This window comes from Podarcis vaucheri, assembly GCF_965113315.1.
Source record: "Podarcis vaucheri genome assembly, chromosome: 10".
In the NCBI taxonomy this organism is placed as follows: Eukaryota; Metazoa; Chordata; class Lepidosauria; order Squamata; family Lacertidae; genus Podarcis; species Podarcis vaucheri.
In genome coordinates this window covers 24281149-24308392 of record NC_138748.1, presented here as the reverse complement: position 1 = coordinate 24308392, position 27244 = coordinate 24281149, and the positions used below count along the sequence as shown (strand labels likewise).

The 27244-nt window shown below is 41.2% G+C and overlaps 1 protein-coding gene across 1 annotated transcript; it reads left to right on the top strand.

Moving 5' to 3' along the window:
• Positions 1–1710: 1710 nt before the first annotated feature.
• Positions 1711–26158, top strand: YAF2 (YY1 associated factor 2). The gene is made up of 4 exons (XM_082239902.1): positions 1711–2196; positions 2577–2702; positions 22696–22848; positions 24388–26158. Exons 1-4 carry the CDS (start codon positions 2171–2173, stop codon positions 24623–24625), a joined length of 543 nt encoding a protein of 180 aa, XP_082096028.1. The 5' UTR covers positions 1711–2170; the 3' UTR covers positions 24626–26158.
• Positions 26159–27244: the final 1086 nt, after the last annotated feature.

Sequence of the window (27244 nt, the reverse complement as noted above, 5' to 3'; positions counted from 1 at the left end):
CAGTATTAGCTCTAACATTCCAGGCGTTCTTCCAGGGTAATAAAGTTGGGTGAGCAAGCAGTACACGGCGTTCTTACATATTAATAACAGTGCAGTTACTTCAACACTATTTTGCAATCACATTCAGGGTAATTTTCATCCCTTAATGCTGGGTGTATACTGAGGACATCACTAAGGCCTGCAGTCCTTTGCTTGGGTGTATATGCCCCACTGATCTTACAGTATTGGGATTCACTTCTGAGTAAACGTGTATAAGACTGTGCTGTTAATACAGATTGGTCATCCCTTAATCATGACATAGCCACAGCCATATACCAAATGGAAGGGGGTATTTTCAGCTGTTTCGGTGCCTAAGGAAATAAGCATGGCTAAAGTAAGGATTCTCTAATCCTCACTGTTGGCATGGAAGGTGGCATTGGAGCAAACTATACATTTACTTTGTAGCTTGTCTTTTGAATTCAAGGCCTCACTCCCCATTGCCAGTGCAGGGCACCTGATCTGGATTGAAACGCTAACATGGGTGTTAAGAGGGGCTTTGACTTTATTTGAGCCGCCTACACGTATATGAGGGGCGCAGGTGGAGCTGTGGGTTAAACCACAGAGCCTAGGACTTGCTGATCAGAAGGTCGGCGGTTCGAATCCCTGTGACAGGGTGAGCTCCTGTTGCTCGGTCCCTGCTCCTGCCAACCTAGCAGTTCAAAAGCACATCAAAGTGCAAGTAGATAAATAGGAACTGCTCTGGCGAGAAGGTAAACACCGTTTCTGTGCGCTGCTCTGGTTCGCCAGAAGCGGCTTAGTCATGCTGGCCACATGACCTGGAAGCTGCACGCCGGCTCCCTCGGCCAGTAAAGAGAGATGAGCACTGCAACCCCAGAGTCGGTCACGACTGGACCTAATGGCCAGGGGTCCCTTTACCTTTACACATATATGAAGCGGCCCTGTTTAAAATACAGCTGCTACTCCTGTGCCCACCTTTAAGATCAGTACTGTAAGGCTGGTGGGCAGTAGTGACTGTATAGTTATTATTTGTGAGCTTCTATCCTATATATTATCTGTAAAAGATATGGATGGATATGCTAGCTTTTTAAGAGCTTTCCTTGGATTTCAACCGAAATGTTTTAGCGTCGGGAGTCTTCGGTCGTTATTAAGCGAATGTGCTATTACTTAGCTTAAACTGCGGCTTTAAATTGTACGTTTTAATGCTTCCTTGGTTTAAATTGTACGTTTTAATGCTTCCTTGGTTTAAATTGTATGCTTTAATGCTTCCTTTTAATATGTTTATCCAATGTAAGCCACCTGGGGGGAGGCGATGGCCTTGGAAACATTTGAAATGAAGAAACTTCCATTGGCTCCGCCACTAAACCCTCGCTGGAAGACTGCAGTTTCCACGGGCGGGGGAAGAGTGTAAAAAACACGGAATCCAAAGGCATGAGGCACCTTGGGTTTACATGGTGAGCGAAGCGTGGGGATTCCCAATCCGAATTCCAACCTCAGCGACTGCGGCTGAGGTTGGAAGTGGGACGCTGCCGTTCCTTCGGTGCTAATGAATGCGGCACACAGGGAAGGCTAGGATTTCTCTGGTTGTGCTTGTGCCACGGAATACTCCTGAGGCGCTATCTGTGCGCGCGCGCGCAAGCAAGCAAGGCCGCCCGCCCGCCCGCCCGCGAAAAAGCCAGCGGAGTCCTCTTCTTGTCAAAGCCCCGGAGCCTCCTCTCGCTCGCCTCCCCCCCTCATCCCGCCGCAGTCGGAGCGACTTCAGTCAGGGTTGTCACCACCGCCGTCTGGGGCGCCTGGGCCTTGGCCTGGCTTGCGGGCTGCCGCTGGTTGGCGACGGGGGGACACGTGAGGGAGAAGAAAGAGGCGGGAGGTTAGGGCGGGAGGGGGGTGGAAGAGAGAGGAGAGGAGAAGCGGCGGCGGCGGCGGCGGCGGCAGGAGTTCCCCCGACAGCTGGAAGCTGCGGTAGTCGGCGGTGTCGGCCGCAGTAAAGCAGCGGACGGCCGTTGTTGTTGGCGGCGGCGGCGCGCGCTGTGCGCGGCGGCGGCGGCGGCTCCTCCTCCTCGCTTGGTTGCCTGGCCTCGAGAGCCAACCCCCCGCTTCCTCGGCTCGCTCCTCCTTATTGACAAATACACAAAGGGCCGCGCCGGGCTGGAGACGCGTCTGTGGAGCCGGCATGGGAGACAAGAAGAGCCCCACAAGGTGAGGAGCCAGGGAGGAGGGGAAGCGGGCGCCGACTCGCAACAGGCCGCTGCTGCTGCTGAGGGGGAGAAGCGGCGGCGGCGGCGGCGCTGTGAGGGGGGCTGCCGTTGCCGTTCGCCGCCGCCGCTTCTCCCCCCCCTCCCCTCTGCTGCCAAAGCCTCCGGCGGCGTCCCCCCCTCAGCGCAGCGAATGGCGGTGAGCGGGCGCTGGGGGCGGCGAAGAGGGAGCTGGCAAGCGGCGGGGCGAAGCGAGGCCCCGAGCGAGTGGGAGGGAGGGAGGGAAGGGAGCGATGTCTTGTTTTGTGCCTTAAACCTCCTCCTCCTCCTCTTCCTTCTCCTCCTCCTCCTTATCGCCGCCCCCTCTTTTTGGGGGGTGTTTAGGCCGAAGCGGCAGCCGAAGCCGTCCTCCGACGAGGGCTATTGGGACTGCAGCGTGTGCACCTTCCGGAACAGCGCCGAGGCCTTCAAGTGCATGATGTGCGATGTGAGGAAGGGCACCTCCACCCGGTGAGTGAGCGGCCCAGAGAGGCCTGCGCTGGTGACACCCGCATCCCCAAGGAGGGAGGGAGCGGGGCTGGCCGAGGAGAGGCGTCCGGGGGCCGCCGGCTGGGAAGAAGAGCAGAGCCCGGAGGCTGCTGCTGCTGCCGCCGCCGCCACCATCATAGCCACCAGGGCAGGCTTTTTATTATTTATTGCTCTCCCTCCCTCCTTCTTCCTCAGGAGAGGGTGACAGGAGAGGGAGTGGATGCGCTGCAGGCACCAGCTCTCTCCTACGTTCCGCTCTCCTCCTCCGTCTGCTTTCCTTTCCTCCTCTCCTCTCCCCGCCCTTGCCCAGTAAACATGGTCTCTTTCTCACCCCCCCCCCCCAAGGCTTAGAGATAATTTCTTTTCTGTGAACTTAGAGGCACACGTTCTCTCGCACCACCCTCAATGGTTCGATTTGCCAGTCATGCAGTCTGGAATGGGATAGAAAATAAGCTCCTTTCCCTCCTCAGCTTTTTTTTTTTTGCTTTGCTTTGCTGTGATCACACAAACAGTGCAGAGGTCTGGAGAGTTTGCTGTTTGTTTTTAATCCTGCTCATGGTGATATAGCATTCCCTATGTACATAATTTTTTTTTTAAAAAACCCTTAAACTGACTAAATGTGAATGCTGTGCGTTGTACATGTTGTGCAAAAATAAGTCATCTTCTGTTGAAGGGAAGACAGAAATGGATAAGGGCTTGGATTTTCTTTTTGAGGTCTGCTTATAGTCCACTGTGTAGCCCTGTTAGCTCATTTAAAAGATGACTTTTGTAATTATTTTTCATGGTGGATTAGAATACTTCAAGAGGGGGGTGTCAACAAACAGTCTCTTGGTTGTTCGTGTCTGTGTCATACTTGCTGATATTTTGCTGAAGTGAGGGCCATTGTCATGTCTTGCCTTAATAGCAAAATGCCCTTCCTAATGTTGGGTGGGATATGTGTGAGGAGAGAGGAAGAATCCCTGGGAGGTACCTGACAATGAGGAGTGGAGAATGGCAGCTGCTGAGGTGATTAGTTCCCAACTACTGTTTTGGGGTTACCATGGTGGGGGAACACGCCTTTACTGGTAATTTTTGGGAGGCAGTGGCTGAGGCAGGAGTTGTTTCAGTCAGCACCTTGAAAGCATAGTTGCTATCTGCACAGCAGCTCCTGGCATATAGGCTGTTGATGACTACAGGAGCCACTAGCAAGTCAGCAACTGGGCATTTCTACAGTGCTGACTAAGAAGATAACTCTTGCTTCCACACTGGCCTTCCATTAGGTTACATGTGAGGTCTAGGAACTTAAAGCAAACATATTTTCCACGTCTCATCCTCACCTTCCACATTCTGCCTTTACCTTCCAACAGATACTGGTAAAGTTACACATTTTCCTGTGCTCTTCATCTTCCTCCAATGGTGGCAGATGCTTCATGTCAGAGGACCACCCCAGCAGCTGTTTCTGGGACTGGGCCACACATAGGCCCAGTCAGGTTTTTGTCTCCATACAACACTTATTTTCCTGGAGGAAGATAAAATCCATTTACATAGATTTAAGTGGATGTAAAAGGTTATAGTCAGAGATACTCTTGAGGGAAAAAGTAAATCCATTCCCCACCCATGGTGATTCCTGGACATTAATAATGAAGATTGGTCCTCTCTGCACAACTGTCTCATGATTTCTATTTCTCGGTCACACTAAATTGTGACAAACAGCTAGGAGATGGCTTATTTATGTAGAAATGTTTATTTTACTCACAGCAATATTGTTTGCCCATTTAAAATTAATTATGTACCCTTTTTAGGTTATTACATACCCCTTATAGGTTCGATGCATTCCATTGCTTGGAAAATTCTGTACAATCCAAAAACAAGTCTTTTGTGCAGCAGCATTACAGGAAAAATGTGGAAGTATTGTACTTAAGAGTCCAGTAAGTCACAGGTTTATTAAACCTCCGTGATTGAGATTTAATGCACTGAAGCATATGCATGAATGATTACATATTTACTAATTGAATATTTATATGCTGCTTTACTTTTGCCCGCTGAGGCTCACAGAGCAAATAAAACATAATTTTAAAGCAACAATATTTATAACCAATGTAAAACAATACACCTAGGCATAATAAGAGACAATATATCTTCTAAACCTTATGCAGGGCAGAGATAGAATAACACCTTCTGCTTACAACAGGGGGACCTCAGGGCAGTTGTGCTAAAGGCCCCCTCTTGGTAGCTGCTGTTATTGGTGAAGTGAAAGTATACAAGGTCTGATTCCTTAAGTGTACATGCAGCATTGGCATAGGGGAACGCAGTTTCTCTGTATCTTAGGCCACAAAGATCTTTAGAGCAAAGCATCATCACCTTGAACTGAGCCAGGAATGTGCTAGCAGCACTGGCTGAATAGGCTCACAGCTTCCAATGTTCAGTAAGAGGCAGGTGGTGGCATTCTACATCAGCTACAATATAGTCTACATTGTAGTCCCAATGTAGCATACATTACATGTAGTCAGTCCTGGACATAACAAGAGAATGCATCAGTGTAGCCAGGTCTCAGTTCTCCAAGAAGAGGCTAGGCCTAGGAAGACTATAAAAATGGCTTCCTAGCTACTGCTATTACTGGCGTATTCAAAAATGAAGAGATAGGGATGTTTCAGCTCCATCTATCGCAGGCATTCTAACCCCTTCCAAAGCCTTCTTGCCCTCTTTAATACAATCCAATTGACCTTAGCCTCCATACACTTATTTAAGAGCACCTTCTGGATGTGTACATTGATTGCACTCAACCCCAAAGCTCTAGATCAGGGGTGTCTGTTTCCTGGCACAGGCATTTTTTGCCTCTCCCAAGACCTGCCAATTTTGGCAGTGACCAAAAAAAGAAGGAAAAAAGGAAGGGGGAAGAAAGATACAGCACTAGGGTGGACAGTGTGTTTTAAACCTCTCCACCCAACCTCTCATCAGTCATCAGATTGATCAGTTGATAAGCAGGCAGGGGGTGATAACCCCTTCTGAACAGCTGGTCAGCATGGATCAACAGGAGGGTCTGCATCCTGTGTCTGTATTTGTGAGAGAGTGGGATGGCCACACCCATCACTGGCATGCAGTTGCCAGAGGGCTTCCTTGGGACAAAAGATGTTAGCCACCCCTGCCCAATTCCCATAATGCTGAACTGATACCCCCAGATTGAAAAAGTCATAGGAGAACTCTGTGTGTGTGTGTGTGCGCGCATGAGAGAGAGAGAGAGAGAGAGAGAGAGAGAGAGAGAGAGAGGAAGAGAGATACATGTCTGTGCAGGCTTGCAGTTCTGCGTCTTGATCCTGTACAAATCGCATGGAGTTTAATGGGTTTTAATTTCAAGTAAGAAGGCATAGGATTGCATCCACTAATCAAGGCTTACAGGATGCAGTTTTATAATAAAAGCTATGTCTTTATTCATACATTGTTATATTGAATATCTGTGCCAAAGTGTATTAAATTAATGAGTGGAGATTTACCAAAAAAATTATTCAGGTTGATATCTTCATAATAACCTTGATAATATTGCTTATATTATATGCCTTCTCTTACTATTTTTGTACCTTGTTTAGGCATAATTAGTATTCACTAATTTCAGTGGTTCTAGTCCAGTGTTGGCCAAACGTGGGTTTCTAGCTGTTTTGGGACTACAATTCCCATCATCCATGACCACTGGTCCTGTTAGCTAGGGATGATGGGAATTGTAGTCCCAAAACAGCTGGAGACCCAAGTTTGGTCAACACTGTTCTAGCCATACTTGGAGTAGAACAATGAAATCAGTGGATTTAGCTCAGCCATGAGTAACTTAAGTTCACTCATTTCAGTGGGCCTAATCTGATTGTGACTTAGTTGGATTCCACATTATGAATTTTCAGTAAAACATCAGTTTGCCTGATCTTTCTAACCTGTATACTCTCTTGGCTTCCCTATGCTTAATGTTTTCCACCATTATCGTAGCTGGCAGCTCACTGTATAAAATAAATACATAAATAAAGCAGTTTTGGCATCAAGGACTATTTTTTTCTGGTTTCTGGAAACCTGCCTGGTATTCTACAGTGCTTCCTCCTTGCCTTTGGTACTATTCAGCTGCATCACAAGTGGTTTTTCTTTTCCTCCCATTATGTCCTTGGAGATATTAAAATATTTGAATAAGTGACAGATTTTGAAGAACTGCCTTGCTGGATTAGATCAAGATTCATCTAGTTCAGCATGTTGCTTCCAACAGCAGCTAGCCAGATGCATCTAAAAGCTTACAAGCAATGTATTAAGTTACAATCATTTCTTTTAGTTTTGTCTCAAGTGTCTGATAAGCAGAGATATACTGCCACTGAATATGAATGTTCCATTTATTTATCATGGCTAATTAACAGACCAATTTTTCTGTTCCCTGTTAAGCTCTAGCTGAGTTCATGGCCATCACCTTAACTTGTAATAGTGAATTAAACATTAAATTATGCAAGGCATGAAAAATATTTTTGTAAACTGCAGATACAGTATAGTAAGGTCATGCATATTTGCTCTCAGATTGGTAGGCACAGGAGTATAGCGCTTGCTGCAATGGCCTCAATAGAAGAGGTAGGGAAAATGTGGTTTTGTGGGTGAAAAGAGTATGAGAGGTCAGGGATCTAGAAAGAGATAAAATGAGCATTGGCTGCCTCTAGCATTTACTCATACTGTATGGAAATGATTTTGATACTTCCTTACACACCAAACTTTATCCAAGAAAGGCTGTTGGCACCAAACTGGCATGGAAACCTGAATATACTGGTTACACATTTGTTAAATTTTCCAAGTACAGAGATCATGAAGTCCCATTCACTTTCTTTGTCAGAAAGGAGGATTCAGCGGAAACGGACCTTGTACTTCTAGTCATCTAGTTGGTGGGGGATGGTGGGACTCTGAAAAGTGATGGGTGTAATCTATTTTATGCCTCAACTAGCTTTAGAGTATTTCACAAATATTTATTTATTTAATTTGTATACGCTCTTCATTTGTAGATCTCAGGAATTTTGTCTACTTCAGGAATATGTGTTTGACTTTATTCTTCCCTGGATAGAGATGCAAAAAGCAACATCTTTAAATTATTGACAGATACCAATAACCATTTTCTTTTAAAACACTAATTTAGCAGCATTAGAGTTTCTGAGACTGATTCCAGTTGTGATAAACTATTATGTAGTCACCAGAGTCCTTAGAATATCAGATATTTCAATTTGATACATACATTTTGATATAGATAGAATTTGATACCTACGAGTTTCAGTAAACTCATTAATTTGGAGGGAATTCACTTAGTAATAATAGAAATGGTCAGATATATTGGTGATTTTTGCATAAAATGTTAAGGGGTAAATTCAGAAGCAAGCAAAACATTTAGAACTTGTGCTGCTATTTTATACAAAAAGACCAGTTTTTGTCCATGTCAGTCATGCAACTATATATAACAGTCTTCTCACATTCATACATAGGCAGCCATGCATTGCTCTAGGGTGAATCTGTATACAGATGTAATATCAGGTTTCCAACAGCTATGTTGACACCTTTCTAAATTTGCACTTGAAAGACATTACATGCTATCCATTCAAATAAAATGAAATGCAAATAGATTTTGCAGGTCTGAAACCATATTTGGTGTTCAGATTTGAGAAGATTGGTATTCTGTAAAATGTATGGTGTCATAACTGCCAGGTGATACAGTGAACAAATTCCCTTGCTATTGTGCTTTTGAGGATAAGTGCCTTCTGTGTGAAAGTGATAGCCTCAGATGGTTCCCAAAGGGCATTGCTTTGCATTGTAAAACCACTGCCAAATATTGCAGTAGGCTACACGGCAATCTGTTAAATGTTCAGTGGTGAGAAATGTTAGTAATTAAGTTCTCAGAAATTTGCAGTTTCAGTTTATTAGGCATTTATTAATATATATGTGCTTACTGATTATGAGTGTTCATTTACTCTGTTCTAGATTATATGACAGATATGAATACTAAGAAATCTACTGCATAATATTGTAAAATAAAGATTAATTGTGAAAGTCCCTGTATGCTTTCAAAAGTAAAAACATTTGTGCATGAAAATTCAATAATAAATATCAATGAAGAGAAATAAAGTAATTTCATGTTTTCACAAAATAAATCTAAGGTGCAGCAATAACAGTGATAATCATGTTGGGGCCTTTTTAGATTTCACTGCTTGTTGTCTTTATAAAGCCATCTGTTGAGAACAGAGCACTGGACTTGATAAGACTATTGATACAAGCCAGCAGAGTTCTCCTCATGTTCTATGAAAACATGGGAGTTACGAAAAATCTAATCAGGTGATTTTTAATTTTCATATAACATTCATGCCTTCATCAGCTGTACTTGCTCCAGAATGTTGACAGGATGTATATCTGGATGTGCATTCTTATTGAAAGCAATGCAGTGCATCTAGTATTCGATGCTCATCTAATTTATGCCCATAGTTGAGAATCACTGAAGAAGATCTGCAGCCAGAAGCCATTTGGGCTTGCACATCTCCTGTAGATTGAAACACTGGAATATATTTTGTTAACACTATATTTCAGGCAATTCTATTTTGTTTGGTAGACTGTGAGATGTGATACATCTACAATAAAATACTCATTTTTGCAAGAAATTATTTCAGCTGGTGGTACTTTCCCTTTGTTTTAACATCAAAGCAATGCCTGCAACAAAAACCAGGAATATTATGGTTTAGCATTATTTATACCCAATTTTTAAGTGTCCATAACAGGACCCAACAATGTCCTAGCTCAAATATAGATAATAACCTTTGGCCCTCCAGCTGTTACTGAACTGTAACTTCTTTCAACCCCAGTAACCATGGCTAGTGACCAGGGTTGATGGAAGCTGTAGTTCAGCAACACCTGTCCTAGCTGCATCCATTCCTTACTCTGTGGTCAATACGGATGTGAGAGATTTTACCTCCAAAGCGAAACACAAATTTATCACAGTGATTCTTATCGTGTAGTGGCACCCGCCCTGTGGAACGCCCTCCCATCAGATGTCAAAGAGATAAACAACTACCTGACATTTAGAAGACATCTGAAGGCAGCCCTGTTCAGGGAAGTTTTTAATGTGTGACATTTTAATGTATTTTTAATCTTTGTTGGAAGCCGCCCAGAGTGGCTGGGAAACCCAGCCAGATGGGTGGGATACAAATAATATATTATTATTACTACTACTATTATTATTATTAAGTCTTTGCCTCAAGATATACATTAATTAGCCTCTAATCATTCAAAATAGCTTTACTAGCCAACAACATACTGATGCATTGGAGAAATAAGGTGTCACCACACTTTGACAAGGCTCCACAATTTGTTAAAGAATGTTTGATGAAATTCTTTATATTTCTTTATCAAGATAATTATTTTTTTCTGGCCAGGGTCTTTCAGATATCTTTAATGGGCCAAGCAATCCTATGAATGTGGTTTATGTCAGCATAACTTCCTATGTTTATATCCTATGCATATAAACCACAGACGTATTGACAGAAACTGGTGGGTTATTTTTATGCTGTTACTTAGTTTTAGCATATTCTCTTCTAGGGATCAGTTGAAATAACAGTGGCTGTTATGGCTTAGTTGTAATACATGGTCAAAGATGAGGGCTGCTAGCCATGACTTTTATATCCATTAAAAACCATAGTGATCAAGAAATAACTCCTTAAACATGACTGCATTACATCTCCATTTTACAATAATGCAAATCAAAATACAACTGCGAAGTGCCATGATAATGGCAACCTGCAGACTCATTTTTCATTTTCATGTATAGTTAATGCGTTCTATATCATTTTAAATATCATTTCAGAAAGTTTCAATATCTGGCAACTGTTTTTCAAAATGACATTTTACATGTGAGTAAAACAACAGCAGTGCCATGTACAACTCAAAATATTTCTATTTCCCCTCCCTAAAGTTCAGTAAAAGACCTCTCCCAAGACAACAGAGAAAAGGTTAATGACACTTGATTGCATTGATAGTTTTGCTTTCTCATTGGTGTAATGACTATAAATTTTATGTTTCAAACAAAATCATACTAGCTAAGGCCAATAAAACTTAAATTGGTTGAGTGTGTTGGATTAGTCACACAGCACATACATTCTCCACCAACAATTGAAAAGGAAAAACTATGTTTTAACTTATTTCTCCGCATTGATGTTCTTGGTATTAAGAAAATATGATATTAACTGAAATGTGTTTTATGTACAACATTTTTTTTATGATGTAACACCACAATGGTGCAACTTACCTAGCATAAATGTGTTGACATGGGTGTCATTTAAACCTCTTTTTAGGACTGTCATCTTTTATTCTCTGAAATGGTAGTAATTATTAGGAGAGCATTCCTATGCAGAAGAAACTGGCCCAAAGCAAGCTGGTGTAAATTAAGCTGAAGTACGTTTACACCAGATCCAGACTTTGTTCAGCAGCGGGGCTGCTGTTGTTGCTCTCCCTAGGTCTGTCACAGGGAAAACAAGCCTTTAAAATAGTGTTGTACACCAATAGCCAGGGCATGTGGTTGAGCTGAGCGGGCTTGAGCCTCAGCTGAGTCAGAATGAGCAAGTTAAGCAAGTGTATGCTTGGCTGAACTACTGTTGGCTGCTTAATGCCATTGGAGATCTGCTGCATCCAAAGTTGCTCATTCCAGTGGCTCTTGACATAGGATTGCCCCCAAAGCAATGTAGAGCATCTTACAGAGCTTTACACAAAAAAGGTGCCTGCCCTCAAAAAGCTTACGGTCTGAATGACAAATCTGGTAAGGGCGGAGTGAACATATGTTACTGCTTTTAGAGGAAAGGTAATATAATTATGTGTCAATATATTGTTGCATGCCACCCCAGTCTCTGAGCGGTGCAAGTTCCGGGGGGTTCCAGGTACTTACCCAGGGGTTGTATTTCCTTCAGAATGAGGTACAGTGGAGACTGCGGTGTCTTTATGATATATGGTTAATTTGCACATATAGATACAACTTGAGCCTACAATGGAGGAGTTCACAGCATTAAGACCCCAAGGGAGTCTTGCTTCTTTCATAGCTGCAGCCTGAGATTCAAGCAGAAATCAAGCATTGCAAGAAGCCAAACTACAGGGAACCAGGCAGAGGGCCTTCTCGGTAGTGGCACCCGCCCTGTGGAACGCCCTCCCATCAGATGTCAAAGAGAACAACAACTACCAGACTTTTAGAAGACATCTGAAGGCAACCCTGTTTAGGGAAGCTTAAATGTTTGATGCATTACTGTATTTTAATATTTTGTTGGAAGCCGCCCAGAGTGGCTGGGGAAGCCCAGCCAGATGGGTGGGGTATAAATAAATCATCATCATCATCACCATCTCTCTCTCTCCCCCTCTTTCTCAGACTATTGCTTCTAGCTTCTATCTCACATAATTCAACTTTCCATTCTACCCTTTGTCTTTCTATCAGCGAGTTGGGGGAGAAGGGTCAACCCATTTATTGTCTGGCACCGAGCCACTTCCTTTGTTACTTTAATGGCCCATTATTTCACCAGGAAGTTAGCCTCGCTATCCAAGGAATTTGAATCCTAGGTTAGATTTTAACAGTAGCTGGGCCAAGGAATTAAAAAGGTCTCAGCATGCAGCCTACCCCCTCCCCCCAACTCACAACACTATTTAATAATCAGGGAATAATGTCCCTATGGGAAATGTGATTATGCTGAAATAAAGCGCAGAAGCAGCCACTGATGCGCTGGAGTCATCTGGCAAAGTTGTTGAGTTTGAGCCTGGTAAATTGAAAAGGCAATTTGTTAGCCAAGTGATGGAATATGATATTCATTAGTATGAAATCATATTTTTAAATAGGAGGGCTTCTGTGGTATTTGTCTTCCCTGCAAATGACAGAGGTTAGGTTGAACAGAAACAAATAACAAGCCTAAGTTGCTGTGAGCATTTTGACTTCCCACATGGACTTGATGCTGACATGCAACTTATGAATGCCTAGTAAAGTGTGAGATGCACAGAATCTTGCTTTGGAGGCATTTATTTGTAGATGGCTTGGCTATCAATGAATTTTCACATCTTACATTGGTCATCTTAAAATTGAACACCGTTCATTTTCCAGAAAACATTTTTTTTGACAGTTTCCAATAAGCACTACCATAAGTTTGACACTTGCCCATAAAATATTTGCTATTGATGCATATTGCTGCAAATGGAAAAATCCCGATTCCCACTTTTAGAGAAAACACCTATCTTAAGTTACAAATTCTTCAGGTTGCAAAATTGTTACATTGGTCACAGCTTTTAAAACACAATAAAAATAAAGCATTTAATTTGTGGCATACTTTTTGATTATTTTTGTAGGGATGATCAAGGCAGTTAACAAAAAGTTAGTTAAATAATATTAGCTAAAATACAAAATAGGTAAAGAAGCTTGCCAATGTTACATTGGTCACTACAGAATTACTCAACTTTAGGATTCTAATTCACTGTTAAATGTCAGTCTTTTTCTTTTAGTTAATCATTGGTGAAATTATCTTCTGGAATATTCAAATAACAAATATACATGGTATATTACATATGCTACAGATGTTTTTATCTTACAGTTTTGATGTTAGATCTTGAATGCGGAAATATAAATGAAAGTCTTTTTTGTCTCACACTTCAGAAAGTCAATTTGTTTTATTTGAAAGAAAAGTAAAATGGAGCTAGGGAGCTGTGAATAAGGAGCTAAAAACTAGTTTCTGGGTACCATTTAGAAGACAATAAAAGGATGTTTGATGCTGTATTTTCACACTGCTTGCTTTTAACACTAACAGGAGTTACTGCTCATGTAACTTGCTTTTGGCTGCAGTCCAAAGAAAGGAAAGAGCTGTGTGTCTTACCAGAGCCTTGTTTGCTGTTTTTACTGCAGCAAGAGACAGCCAAAGTAACAAGTAGGTTTTAAACCTAAACTGGCAATTCAAGTTTAGGGTATAGGTTTTAGCTGTTTCTGCTATCTTGTGTATACTGTTTAGAGTTAAGATACCATTTGGTCAATTGTTTTATGTTTTATGTCCTCAATATAATCATTCTAGTTCAGACTTTGTATACACAAAACTACAATGAAAGGAACAGTAACACCAGCCAGCAGATGCAGGATCCTGAGTTGGTTCTGTGTTCTGGCATTGCTCTATTGATTCTCATGTTGACCAGGTGGTTTCAGCTGGCTTGTTAAGAAGCCATAATCATGTATCAGTTTTCTTTCAGGACCATATGGTGAGTCACCATGTGATGAAACTAGTTATATCACAATCTGGATGACTGATAACCTGAGTCTACCTGCTGCCTTCCTTCCGGATAGGAGTTAAAACAGCACTAGCTAAACTGATGAACCACATTCTTAATCACACCAGTTTCATAGGCAGACCACGCAAGCCCTAAACCTGGGCGTAGCCAACCTTTTTGGATCAGTGAGCGCATTTTGAAGCTTGATATAGTGCTGTGGGGTGGCAGTCACAAAAAAAGCTGCTGGGTGTTTGTGATAACACAAAATGGTTGCCAAGGGGAGTGCGACATAACACAAACTTAGAGAGAAAGATGGCCCAAACCATCTTATGTGTACCAGGGAAGTGAGCTATGTGTTGCTGTTTCTGATTGTAGAGATCACACAATATTTTTATAAAGTAACACAAATGCGTGTACACACACTCACACTCTGATGGTGATGCTGCCTAATAGCAACAGGGAGTGTTCCTCAGAATCAGAGAAAATACAAAAGTGGCCACACCATGCTCACACTCACTTCACAGAAATTGCTTGAAAGGTCCTGACCGTCTTGCCCCATAACTTTCTTTCTAAGCAGGCTAGAGATCTACCTTACCTTAAAAAAAATCAAAAAAAAAATCAGGGAGTTGGGGACATCTGCTTAGGGACAACAATGAAAGCCTTTGGGGGCCAGGTTGGTGAACTGTGCCCTAGATTTTCCCAGGAATGAAAATTGAACTCTGATTTTAGGGTGCAATCAGACCTTACCATATGCAGGAAGTATCAGCTATCTTGCAAATAAATGAATAATTATTGTTAGTAATGCAAAGAAAGGGAGCAGGGGGAGAGAAATTAACTACAAATACAAGGAAAGACTGACCTAAAAGCAGGAACATCCATACACACAATATACTTTGTAAGATATTGTAAGCCACCACATCTGAAATTCCCACTTTAGGATACTAAAGGCTAGGGTAAGAAGGTAAAAAACGGTATGCCTTCATCCCTGGAAATAGGGATAGGCATTATATAATAATATGAAGGCATGGTTCTAGTTGAAGGGTGTGCTTCTTGAATTTCTAACCCACTTATATCATGTAAATGGGGAGGCTCCTGGGCTTTTTCCTCAGAAGGCATGAAAATAGGACAATGGTGCACTTTATAGCCCTCTTTCAGATGTGCAGTTCTTTAGTATCCTTCTAGTGGCCCTGTGCTGAATTAGTCTCCTCTACAGGATCTCTGCTGATAGTCTCTTAGATTGTGTAATAGCATGGCATTAACTAGGTGTTGCTGTGTTTTTATGCCCCATAGGCATTACAGGCTACTAAACAACTCAGCTGCTGAGTGCATATACAGTGGTACCTTGAGTTACATACGCTTCAGGTTACATATGCTTCCGGTTACAGACTCTGCTAACACAGAAATAGTACCTTGGGTTAAGAACTTTGCTTCAGAATGAGAACAGAAATTGTGCTCCGGCGGCACGGCGGCAGCAGGAGGCCGCATTAGCTAAGGTTGTGCTTCAGGTTAAGAACAGTTTCAGGTTAAGAACGGGCCTCAGGAACGAATTAAGTACTTAACCCAGTGTTTCCCAACCTTTTTTGGGCAAAGGCACACTTGTTTCATGAAAAAAATCTCGAGGCACACCACCATTACAACCCCGTGACATCAGCGCGCAGCGTCACGCCGGAAGGGACATGAATTGCTAGCAAATTACATAATCACCTCCTTGAGGGCTGGCTCATCTTCTCCGAAGGCAGAACCCCATTAATTAACAGCACAGACTCACACCATAGCCAAGACGAGGGGGGGAAAACCTCAGTCATGCACATGTGGGGGCTAAATGAGGACGAAGACCGGGCAGAGAGCAGGGTTCAAATCACCCCACCTGGCCAGGACAATCCCTGGGTGCTCCCTTGGGCCACTCGCCTGACCCACCTCGCAGGGCTGTTGTTGCGAGGATAACACGGGGAGAACCACGCGCGCCCCCGGGAGCTCCTTGGAGGAGAAAGCGGGCGATGAATGCAATGCACGAAATATATGAGAGGCGACCAGGTTTTGCAGGTGAGGGGCCCCCGCCAGCCTCCGCTTCCAACACCCGGCGCAACGACGCCGAAGTTTCCCCCCGGGCTCGGCTCGGGGAGCAGCGCTGCTCCCCCCGGCTCCCCTTCGCCCTCCCGGCTCTCTCTGCCGCCCACTGGGGACCCCCCTCACCTGCCAAGTCCGGAGCGCCGGTGGAAGTTGCATGCATACATGCAGGGTGCCGCGTTGCCATTGCATTGCACTGCACTCCATGCAACGCCTGCACGCATGCATTGCCTTGCACGCCCGCCAAGGGGTCTCCCCGCAGTCCAATGCGTCCACTCCAGCGCGGATGCAGCATTGCAAAAATAAAAAACCCCCGACGCAGCCCTACCTGGGGGGCAGCCTCCGCCGCTCCGCCTCCGCGGGGATCCCTGGGCTCCATCCTGCCGCCCAATCTCCGCGGGGGCACAGGCAGGCTGCGCGGGGTCTGCACGGAAGAGCCCCTGCCCGCCCGGCCGCCGCCGCTGCGCTCATTCCATGGCCGGGAGAAGAGCGCTTCAAACAAACGCCCGGCCCACCAGGCCACGCTGGGAAACGTAGTTCGCGCACCCCACGCGGGCGCGGAGCCCAAGGGCGAGGGGACTACGGATCCCGGCAGCCCCCGCGCTGGGGACGGAGGGGGAGAGGCCGGGTGCAGGGATGGAGGGACGGGTGGGCGAGCGAGTGAGTGAGTGGCAGCCGCCAAGCCTTGGCCGAGAGCCAGGAAGGGCCTCCCCGGAGGAGGAGGAGGAGGAGGGAGGCGCAGAGAGGGAGGGAGGGAGGGAGGGAACCCCAGGGGTCATCTAGTGATGGCGCCCCAATCGAAAATTTGACTTAAAAAAAAAAATCTTTCGAATTTTTTAATTTTTCCCGCGGCACACCAGGCAACATCTCGCGGCACACTAGTGTGCCGCGGAACAGTGGTTGGGAAACACTGACTTAACCCAAGGTACCATTGTAGCCAGCTAGTATTCATTGTTTTGAAAAAATAAAGAGTTAGTTACAGATTTCCAGAATATTGCAGTTAAAGTCTACATTATTTGTGTTATTCTGCAATGAGGCTTCCAGGAAGATACTCAAAATTTAAGACTTGAGGAATATAGAAAGGAAATTGCTCTACATTTTCAAAGTGTTCAGCAATAAAAAGTGGATTATGTCTTAGGACTTAGAAGATACAGGAACAAAGTTCTAAATAGAACTTGAGTCTTCTGTGCAAGTTGCCAAGAAATAATCCTGTACACTAGCCTCCAAACTGGTTATTTTATTTTAACACCCTACAGCTGTATTCAGTTGTTACCTAATGCTTACCCCAAGTAATTCAGATCACAAATACAAACCTCTTGCTAGCTCTTACAGCGTTTTCTTTAACTGTCTTTTGCTATTCTGTGTTTTCCTAGCAGCTTAGGAGTTATTCTCATTCTTTTAATTTATGGTAAGAACAGCCAAAATGACTGTTAGCAATTAAACTGACCAGGCATATTCTGTGTGTATGTGTGTGTCTGTCAGTCTGTCCTAGGGCAATGGTCCCTGAGTGAGGCAGAGGAAGTAACTGAATCTCATTTCCACTGGTGTGCTTCCTATACATATCACCACTCTTGTTTTTGACCAAGGTCATGCTGCTGTACTTTTACAAGGTAATGGAGTACAAGATAGTGCCTCATTTTATAACGTGGGTTCATTTAGACAAACTTACTGAACATTAGAGTGAGAAATAAAACACATTATTAAAACTTTGCAAGCTGCAGCTCTTGCTAGTGATAACTACAATAAACATGTAATAATGAGAATGTATCCTTAACTGCTTTTCTGGGAAATAGAGTAAATCAAGGACATAGTTTGTTTTTCAAGCTGTTTTAAAGTGGAGCTTTAAACATGGGACTCTTTGGGCCAGGGATCAAAGGTGACATGTATGTCATTTGCTTTTCAGCCAACTTCAAATCTGGTTATCCAGGTGCTTAAGCTCACTTTTACAATTACAAGAAAAATGTCTGTATATATAAATCTGATTAATAAAATGATTTTTAAAAGAAACTAGAATCCTGTGGTTGTGCATGCAAAGCCTGTCCACTGCCAATAAGCAGTATTCTAGAATCTGTATTGGCAAGCACCGCTGAGCAGTAGTACAGAAAGCCGTATACATCCTGTTATAGTCGTTCAGTGCAGTAGGCATTGGCAATGAATGTGAACTGTAATCAGATTGCACTGGTTGTCAGAAGCTTTTCTGCAGATGCAGTGTGGAAACACCAGCTCTGTCCAGCCTTCTCTTTTTCCCACCATAGGTGCCTGCAAATATTTGCTAGTAACCCAGACCATTTCTCCTCTGGTTGGTTTTCAGTGGTGGAAATTGCATAATACAGTCCATACATATTTCCACACATCTTCGCAGCAACTTGTGCAAGGTAGCTAATTTCAATAATAATGATTCTTATAATCTTTAAATATGATTAAGTTTCCTTAAGACTAATGAAATGAACTTAGTCCCACATGTTTGGCTAAGAACTGACATATAGCAGTTTTTAGCATTCCAATAAAAATTTCAGAAAGTAGTCTACATAGTGCCAAAAACAAATAAATAGATAAATGGCAAAGCCGCTTTCAGAAATTAGAACTGGCCTTCCCATAGAAATTGAAATAAAATGTTTTATCTTATGCTGTCACTCAGCTGATGGCAAGGTTTCAATCAGTTTAACAGAGAAGCAATTTTCAGCTATTTTCACTTGCAGCTTGTAGACCCCTAAGTCTTCTGCAGAGGGTGGGGGACCTTCCAGGACAGAGCAGAGAGTGGTAAGGGGGATTGCTGAGAATTGCACCCTTCTCCATTCTGCTGATGGAATCCTTACCATCACCAAGGGATACAATCCATGCAGTACTTGAGTAATTTTAGGCTGTGATCCAATAGACAGTTACATATATTTAGCCCTGTTTAGATATGTGAGTTTAAGCCTTCAGACTACAGGTTTATAGCCTTATGTAAAACCATCTCTAAACGCGTAAGTGGATTACAAAAATAGAACATAAAGCAATAAAGCAGTATAATAAAAACAGATGCAACATAAAAATCAGTATCATTAAAACCAAATTTGGGGAAAACATCAGTAATAACGGTCCAGTCTCATGGGTGAGGAAGTCTGATTTTTATTAATTACAGTCATATACATAATCAACTTTAATTAAATGTCAGTAGATACAAGGTGTAGTCTAGCAAGGAATACTTCATACAAGCCCTATCCTATTCACTTCAGTGGATCTTGCACAGGGATGACATGTGACCTGTTACCTCCATAATATTACCATTACTGTATTCGTTTATGCCTAGTGTATTTAATGAATTGACAATCTCTTTTGATTGCATATGAATTTTCCAGCCTCAGATAATTTTCCAAATAGAAGATTTGGCTTTAGTTTAGTTATTAATTATTGGAGCTTGCAGAAGATCAGTGGGTGATTGTGTTTCTTCATGTGAATTAATTTGAGGGTGGAAGGGCTTTTTAAATTTTTTTGCAAGGGTCACTTAGCAGTAACATCTTATTCTCTATTAATTAATTCAGTTTGTATTCTATTGTTTAGAAGATTAAACTTGTGTCCAGTTTTTGCTTTAAATTGATCTTAACTCTGTAAATCATTTCCCCCAAAATTTTTATATTGATGATTTACAATGAATTGGAAAAAATGTTAAAAATAACCTTTGTTAAAAAACCAGAAGCATTTTTAATAGGTATTACAGGAATGGATATACCAAAAGAATACAATAATTTGTTTATGTATGCAGCAACGGTCCCACGGATATTGTTAGCCCAACACTGGAAAGAAGAACAAGTCCCTACTAAAGAAGATTGGCAACTTAAATGAATGGAGTATGCCAAAATGCCTAAATTAACTGGTAGACTTAGAAATCAAGATGACAACAAATAAAAAAAAGAATGGAAGATGTTTATTGCATACTTACAAAAGCCTTGTAAGGAAGTTAATACAGTAGCAGGTTTTTTAAAAAATACTTGTAATATTGAGGAGAATGTTTAAATTCGGCAACTATTAAAATTATTGACATGTTTAAATTAAGATAATACAAAAGACCCAGGGGAGGGAGTGGGGGGAAGTTGAGGGATCTAAGTAATCCCAAAATTTGAATTTATTATGGTGTGAAAATGTTTTATTTTCCTTTTTTCTATCTTTTATTATCTTCCTTTTTTGGTTTATTTTCTCTTTTTATATTTGTGCGATGATAATGTTTAATTGTGAAAATTAATAAAAAATATTATATATTAAAAATGGATCTTAACTCTAAGAACTGCTTTCCATGTCCCACAATAACACGTCTGGAGTAAAACAGCAATTTTGCCAAAATTTTGCTGCTTTGTTTTTGAATAAGATTGGTAAAAAGTGGTGTAATACAAATATTGTTCACAAGGTCTATTTTGCCATCATTCAATTATTAGTAATTTATTCCATCATCCTTTTAGATATTTAATAAAACATTTGAGCACATACAGTTTTTTATGATGCTATTTAGAATACATTACTATTGTACATTTGTGATAAGTATTCCTTTTATATATGCATATTGTTTGAAGTCTTTTAATTTGCTAGATAATGTTTTATTCTTTTCTTTCTCCTTTACAGGAAAGCCATAGCCCAATCTTAAAACATGCTGTGGCAATATGTACATTATTTAGATAGGATGAACCTAAGTTTTACACTATTGTTGAGAAAAATTATATTTTGCTGGGATTGCAACAATGTTCCTCTGGTTTTCCAAGCAAACATGCTAGTTTGCTTGTTTAGGATTGGGGCAGTCTTTACTGCCTCAATGATTATTTTACTTTATTTTTTAACTTTGCCAATTGCTTTATCTTGTCCAGGGCATGAATGAATTTATCACTGTATGTCTAAAAGTGTGAACCTACAAATTAGAATACTCTTTACTTCAGTTTTGTTGGTTAGAGAATCTGTGTTAAGTAAAAGGTAAAGAACCCCTGGACAGTTAAGTTCAGTCAAAGGCGACTATGGGGTTGCGGCGCTCATCTCGCCTTCCGGACAAGGGAGCCGGCGTTTGTCCACAGACAGCTTTCCGTGTCATGTGGCCAGCATGACTAAACCGCTTCTGGCGCAACGGAACACTGTGACAGAAACCAGAGCGCACGGACACACCGTTTACCTTCCTGCCACAGCAGTACCTATTTATCTACAGTACTTGCACTGGCCTGCTTTCGAACTACTAGGTTGGCAGGAGCTGAGACAGAGCAACAGGAGCTCACTCCGTTGTGGGGATTCGAACTGCCGACCTTCCGATCGGCAAGCCCAAGAGGCTCAGTGGTTTAGACCACAGTGCCACCCGCGTTAAGTAAGCTTAAATGACTAGTTTCTAAGAAATACTTTGGCAACTTTTTGCAGTTTGCTTTTTTAATTCAGTGAAATTTTATGTAAAAAATTGCATTTCCAAAAAATATGTAAGACATGTCGTTTGAGTTGTCTTTTAAAATTAACCTGTGATAGGTTGTACTGAAATCAGTGGAAATGACGAACTAAAATCCTTAGTGTTGTATGAAAGGTGTTGTCAGCTGGCAGTAAAGCTCTTACCAATGCAACAGATAAGCATGCGATTTTCAGAAATTCTCTGCAGCCTTCTGTCTTCTCTTACTCTGCTCTGAAGGGTCTCCTAACTTTCTGGAACAGATTTATAGAAGGCTAGGGCAGGAGGGGAGTGCAGTGGGAAGCGGCGTTGCTGAAAATGGTTTCCATCCTCATCACTCCATGAAAACTTCACTGTCAGTTGAGGAACACCATTGGATGCAGACTACTGGTTTCAGTTCAGCTATTCTGAGTAGCACTCAGTTGATACAGCTCTATAGTTTTATATTATTTATTTGTTTGTGAGCTGCCCAAAGAACACCTGTTATGTGGTAGCTATATAATTGCAGTTAATAAATAAGTACAGGGATGCAGACTATCCCCTATCTAGTCATCAATCAGCCATTTGATGGAAAACCCATCCTTAGCTTATCTGCATGGATCAACTGAAGAAGGGGGCTGTGTGTTCATGCATCCCGTGTGTGTGCATGAGATTGTCAAGTGGCTGTACCCACTGTAGCGCACAGAGGTTTTATCAAAAAAGGCTAGCCTTAGAGTTCTGCAAATTGGATACCCTTCAATAGAAATCTTAAGGTCATTGATGGGATAATGTTTTCTTTTTAGAAATTTTCCTGGGACTTGGGGAAGGGCCATAGCTCAGTGGGTAGAATACATGCTTCAAATGCAAAGGGTCCCCCGTTCAATCCCTGGGATTTTTTGTTTTTTGTTTGGATAGGGCTGGGAATGGCTCATGCCTGAAACTCTAGAGAGCTGTATCCTGTCTTGAAAATGCAGAGCTAAATCATGGTCTTACTTGATATAGCACACCTTCCTTTCTTCCTATGTGCATTATATTTTAGTCTAGTTAGACTAAAGATACTTTTGTGCTACAAACTTTTGTGCCAGTGGAAGTTGTTGGGGGGAGGAGAGGCTTCACTGTTTCAAGAAATTCAAAGTGTGTTTACTTGTTCTTTAGAAAATGAAGCCTACATTCACAAATCTAAATAGGGTTCTGTGTGGAATGGGTGTATTGTTAACTGTGATCAATTTACAAAAAAATAATTTTCGTGCAGAAATTTACTGCATTTACTGATGCCAGGGAGTTTAATTTCTCTCATCCATTTACACACAGGAAACCTCGACCTGTCTCTCAACTGGTTGCACAACAGGTTACGCAGCAATTTGTGCCCCCTACACAATCAAAGAAAGAGAAAAAAGACAAAGTAGAAAAAGAAAAAAGTGAAAAGGAAACGACTAGCAAAAAGAACAGTCACAAGAAAACAAGGTAAACTTTGTTACTTTTTCTGTTACTTAGAGAACAAAATGAGATAATCTCTGCAAAATTCTTAGAAAAGGGTAAAGAGTCACACAATGATCCCTACCCACATAGTTGCGATGTTTAGGTACTCCGCTGTTAGATTGAATCAAACCACAGGAAAGTGTATCTTCAGAAAGGGCCTAATATATACCTGTATCTATGTTCATATGTTGCTGAGCACATCATTCATGTATCTATATTTTTTTAAATGGCACCTGAGATCTTCAGATGAAGACCAGGATATAAATTTAATAAATAATAATAATAATACCCTGATTTCTAGAAAAATCTGGTACCAGCATTTTTACCTCCTCTTAAAATTCTGGTCATGAAAGTCTGTCTTTTAATAGTGAGAAGCATTTCAGCAAAGTGGAAAGTAAGATACAAAGGGAATAAAATTCGGAGATTTCACCTTTTACACATTTTAATTGGCCTCAGATTGAGAAAAAGAAATTTGCAGTCAGTCAATAAGGTGTCTGAAAATTGGACAAACTATATGCACACTGCACTTGTGCACTTTAAAAAGGTTCAGATGGTGGAATGAATTTCCACTGGCAGCAGAAACCTGTATATTTTTACAGAATCTAAACTATATTTATTAGTATATGCTAATACAGTCAGATGGTTGTTATATATGCAATATAACCAGGGTCAATTGTCTTATAATATAAGGCAGCTTTGCCAGTTGGTTAAACATGGTCGAACCATTACTCCCAACTATGAAACCACACCACCCCCATGCGTTGGGGGTGTAAATTTCTGCTGCCCACATTATCTTCAATAAAAGTAACCATTATTGATAGACACCATTACTATTTAATTAGAATTTGAAATTAGTCCATCTTATCACCCCTTCTCTATCTACCTGAGGCCACCAAGAGAGGTCATATGAAGGGAATGAAACTCCATCCAGATGAGACATTGATCTGAGAATAGGTGTGCAGCTTGTTGGGAACAGGATTGCACTCCCCCAATTGCTGTAGGTTGAATTGCAGGTTGTGATAGTAGAGAGGAGCATTCTTTTCCAGCTAGACATAATGTAGTGGCTTCAAAATTTCCTACACAATGAGGATTTTGCCACTATGGTTCAATGGAACCTCAGCTGGTCCAGAATACAGTGGCCAGACACTTCTCTTGCCAAAGGGAGCATACAGCATCTATATGAAGTGTGCATGTTGCCCTTTAAATCCATAGAGGATTTGGGGGGACCCTCTGGAATAGACTTTGGGGAAATACGGGGAGAGGAAAGGGAAGTCCCATTGAGCAAGTGGAATGCCACTTGTTCAGTGCTGGATACAATCCAAGGTCCCTGGGAACTGGGTTGGGAAAAACCATCTATTATCTTGGAGAACTGCTGTCAGATTAAGTTTAAAAAATGTCATCCTAGAGTAGACCAATGATACGATTCAGAATATTCTTACATATGTTTGGGCTTCAAATATAACCTTAACATAAGAGATTCAGATGATTTATGAATTACCTCCTTGATTATTTATATTACTCTAGGCCCAGGTTGAAAAATGTGGATCGAAGTAGCGCCCAACACTTGGAAGTTACTGTTGGTGATCTGACAGTCATTATTACAGACTTTAAGGAAAAAACAAAGTCACCACCTGCTTCCAGTGCAGCTTCTGCAGATCAGCACAGCCAGAGCGGTTCTAGTTCTGACAATACAGAGAGAGGAATGTCCAGGTCGTCTTCACCGAGAGGAGAAGCCTCATCACTGAATGGAGAATCTCATTAAAGTTTATTTACTCCAGTTTCTTTAGTCTTTCCTCTCCAAACTTGCAAATGTACACAACTTCTGCCAACAGTTACCACATTTTCATGACTTGTTATCCACAGTGCACGATTTGTATGTTTACTCAAATATGATTTATGCAGTTTTATACAAAACAAGTGCAGCAGTGAAATTAAATTTCATTGTAATCTATAAAACCTTTTCAGATGACTTTTTAATCTTCATATACAAAGGTGCCATGAAAATGTGGTTTGAATGTTCTTGATGCAGTGTTACTGGTAAGTCCATTTTCACCTTTAGTTTAGTGAATTCTAACACAACTCTTGGATTCTATACTATTGGCATGTACTGAATTGAATTTTTTTATAACATAGTTCAAGCTGCCTAAATATGTATTATTTGAGAATTGTGAAACATAGTTATATGTATGCAAGTCAAAGATCAACTTAATCAACTATTGCTGCAAAAGACTTTTCGTAATGATTATCTTTAAAACACCTGCTGGTACTTGGTGTGGTTGAATAGGAAAAATGTTATTAAATAAAAAAAAACATTTGTATGAATTTTTGCGAATGTCTGACACATTTTACTAGATTACTGTTACTGAATTATGTTGCTGGCTTCTCCAATATTTTCCTCACACATTTAGAACATTTATTGTAATGTTTACAAGGGAAAAATAAGTAAATCTGTTACAAGCATTAATTGTTTAGCTTTATAACTCAAGTATAGTACTACCTTGTCCTTATACACTGGTATTCTATGTTATTGAACAGAAATTTGTTCTCAAATTATTAGGCATTTTCTGTTTTGTTTTCTTTTTAAATCTAGATTTTAATATCTAACTGCTGTTGATACATCCAAAACGTGATAATGTTCTCATTTGGCTTATTCTTTCCTTCTCCCAGACTTGCTCAGTGTTATAGTGATATATCAGTTCAGCTAGAGGCTGGGATCCAAAGAGGCTTTTACATTGCAATCCTGTACATGTCTACTCAGAAGTAAATCCCAATGAGTTCAGTGAGACTTACTTCCAGATAGTGCATATAAGATTGCAGCCTTAAGTTTATAGAAGAGTTTTAATGCAGGCTTGCAGTTTCCATTTTCTTCTCCAGCCATAGCTCATTGCACTGCAATGGATCCCTTTCCCAAAGTTCTTTGGAGCCTTGGGAGTGGGTGGTGCAGGGGACTGTAGATGAAAGGTGGTAAGCCTTGGAAGCCATTCTGTGTATGTGTGTGGATACTCCCTGTGCAGCCTTTTGGATCCAAGCCAGTGATATTAAATGTTGCACCAGAGTGAATAAATAAGCAAGCAAGTAGTGTGTATATATAACATTTGTTCCTATATCAGCCTTTTGCTTTGAAAAACAAAAATCCTTTATTAAATATTATAGAGCAAATCATAGGAAAAATGCAGTTCTTTGTTTTTGACATAGTTGTGAACATTTATGCATTTAGCAATATATAGATACAGAACAAGATTTACAGTCCCAGTCGGTATTATGTAAACTTTCCAATAAAATATTTTTATGAGTATAGGTTTTGCCATTTTGTTTACAATCAGTTAAGTGTTTTGGTGCACAAATTAATTAATAATTCTTGCATTAGAACTGTAGAATGGGAGGGGACATGGTTTGTAATTCTAAGGGTGTTTTTATTCATGACTTTGCCCATCAAATGGACATCCACTGATGACAATGTACATTCTATCTAAAAATGATTCTTTCCCACTTGTATGGCGTACTAACTATTTGGAAGTGATGCATTATAAATTGACAGTGGGATCCTGTGCATGTCAACTTAGACATGTCCCACTGAATTCAATGGGACTTACTCCCAGGTAAGTATTTATAGGATTAAAACCCATGAGCACAATCTTGAGCATTTATACTTATCTGAGACTGTAGTCCTAAACACACTTATTAAGGAGTAAGGACCGTTATATTGAGTGGAATTTACTTTGGGGTAAACATACTTAGAATTGCACTTTACAAAGGTGAAGGTGTTTTAGCATCAGTTGTGAAAACATCCTAGCTTGTACCTCTCCAAACATGTGCTCAGGGCTCTGCATCTGCAAAAGCTTAATAGACTGATTCAACAGCAAAAACTCCCACCCCATATATTGCTTTACTTTGGGGCTTACAGCAGTAAGTGTTCTGGAAAAACAAAGTTACAAGAGGATGTCTGGCATATTTTAAGATGTAATCCTGTGCACACTTAGCTGGGAGTAAGCCCATTTCAGCTCAGTGGAAGTTACTTCTGAGAAGATATACATAGGATTAGGTTGTTAGCGTTTTTATTGTTGTTGGATCAGATTTGGTACAAAATCCATTGGAGTATTGTTACAGGGGAAACCATCATTAATTGAAAATATTTATTTTGTGAACCAATGTGAAAAATTAGATGGGATCTTTGGTAGTAAATCTAACCCCAAAATATTAAATACGTATGCTTAATATCATTTCAGCTAGAACAATGGAATTTTGTAGCCCCTGACAATTGTGATGTTTGCTGGTTTCTTGTAGTATTGTATTTTATTTCTGTTTTTAACTGCAGTACTTCTACAGGCACAATGGTACTATCTATTTTGTACAATGTTAGTTGTGAAATATAGTTAGTTGC

Bases quoted from the DNA above. Each gene is read 5' to 3' on its own strand.
- YAF2 (XM_082239902.1), top strand. From the start codon at position 2,171: ATGGGAGACAAGAAGAGCCCCACAAG. The intron at 2,197-2,576 runs GTGAGGAGCCAG...GGGGGTGTTTAG, and splicing joins GACAAGAAGAGCCCCACAAG to GCCGAAGCGGCAGCCGAAGC. The intron at 2,703-22,695 runs GTGAGTGAGCGG...ATTTACACACAG, and splicing joins AGGAAGGGCACCTCCACCCG to GAAACCTCGACCTGTCTCTC.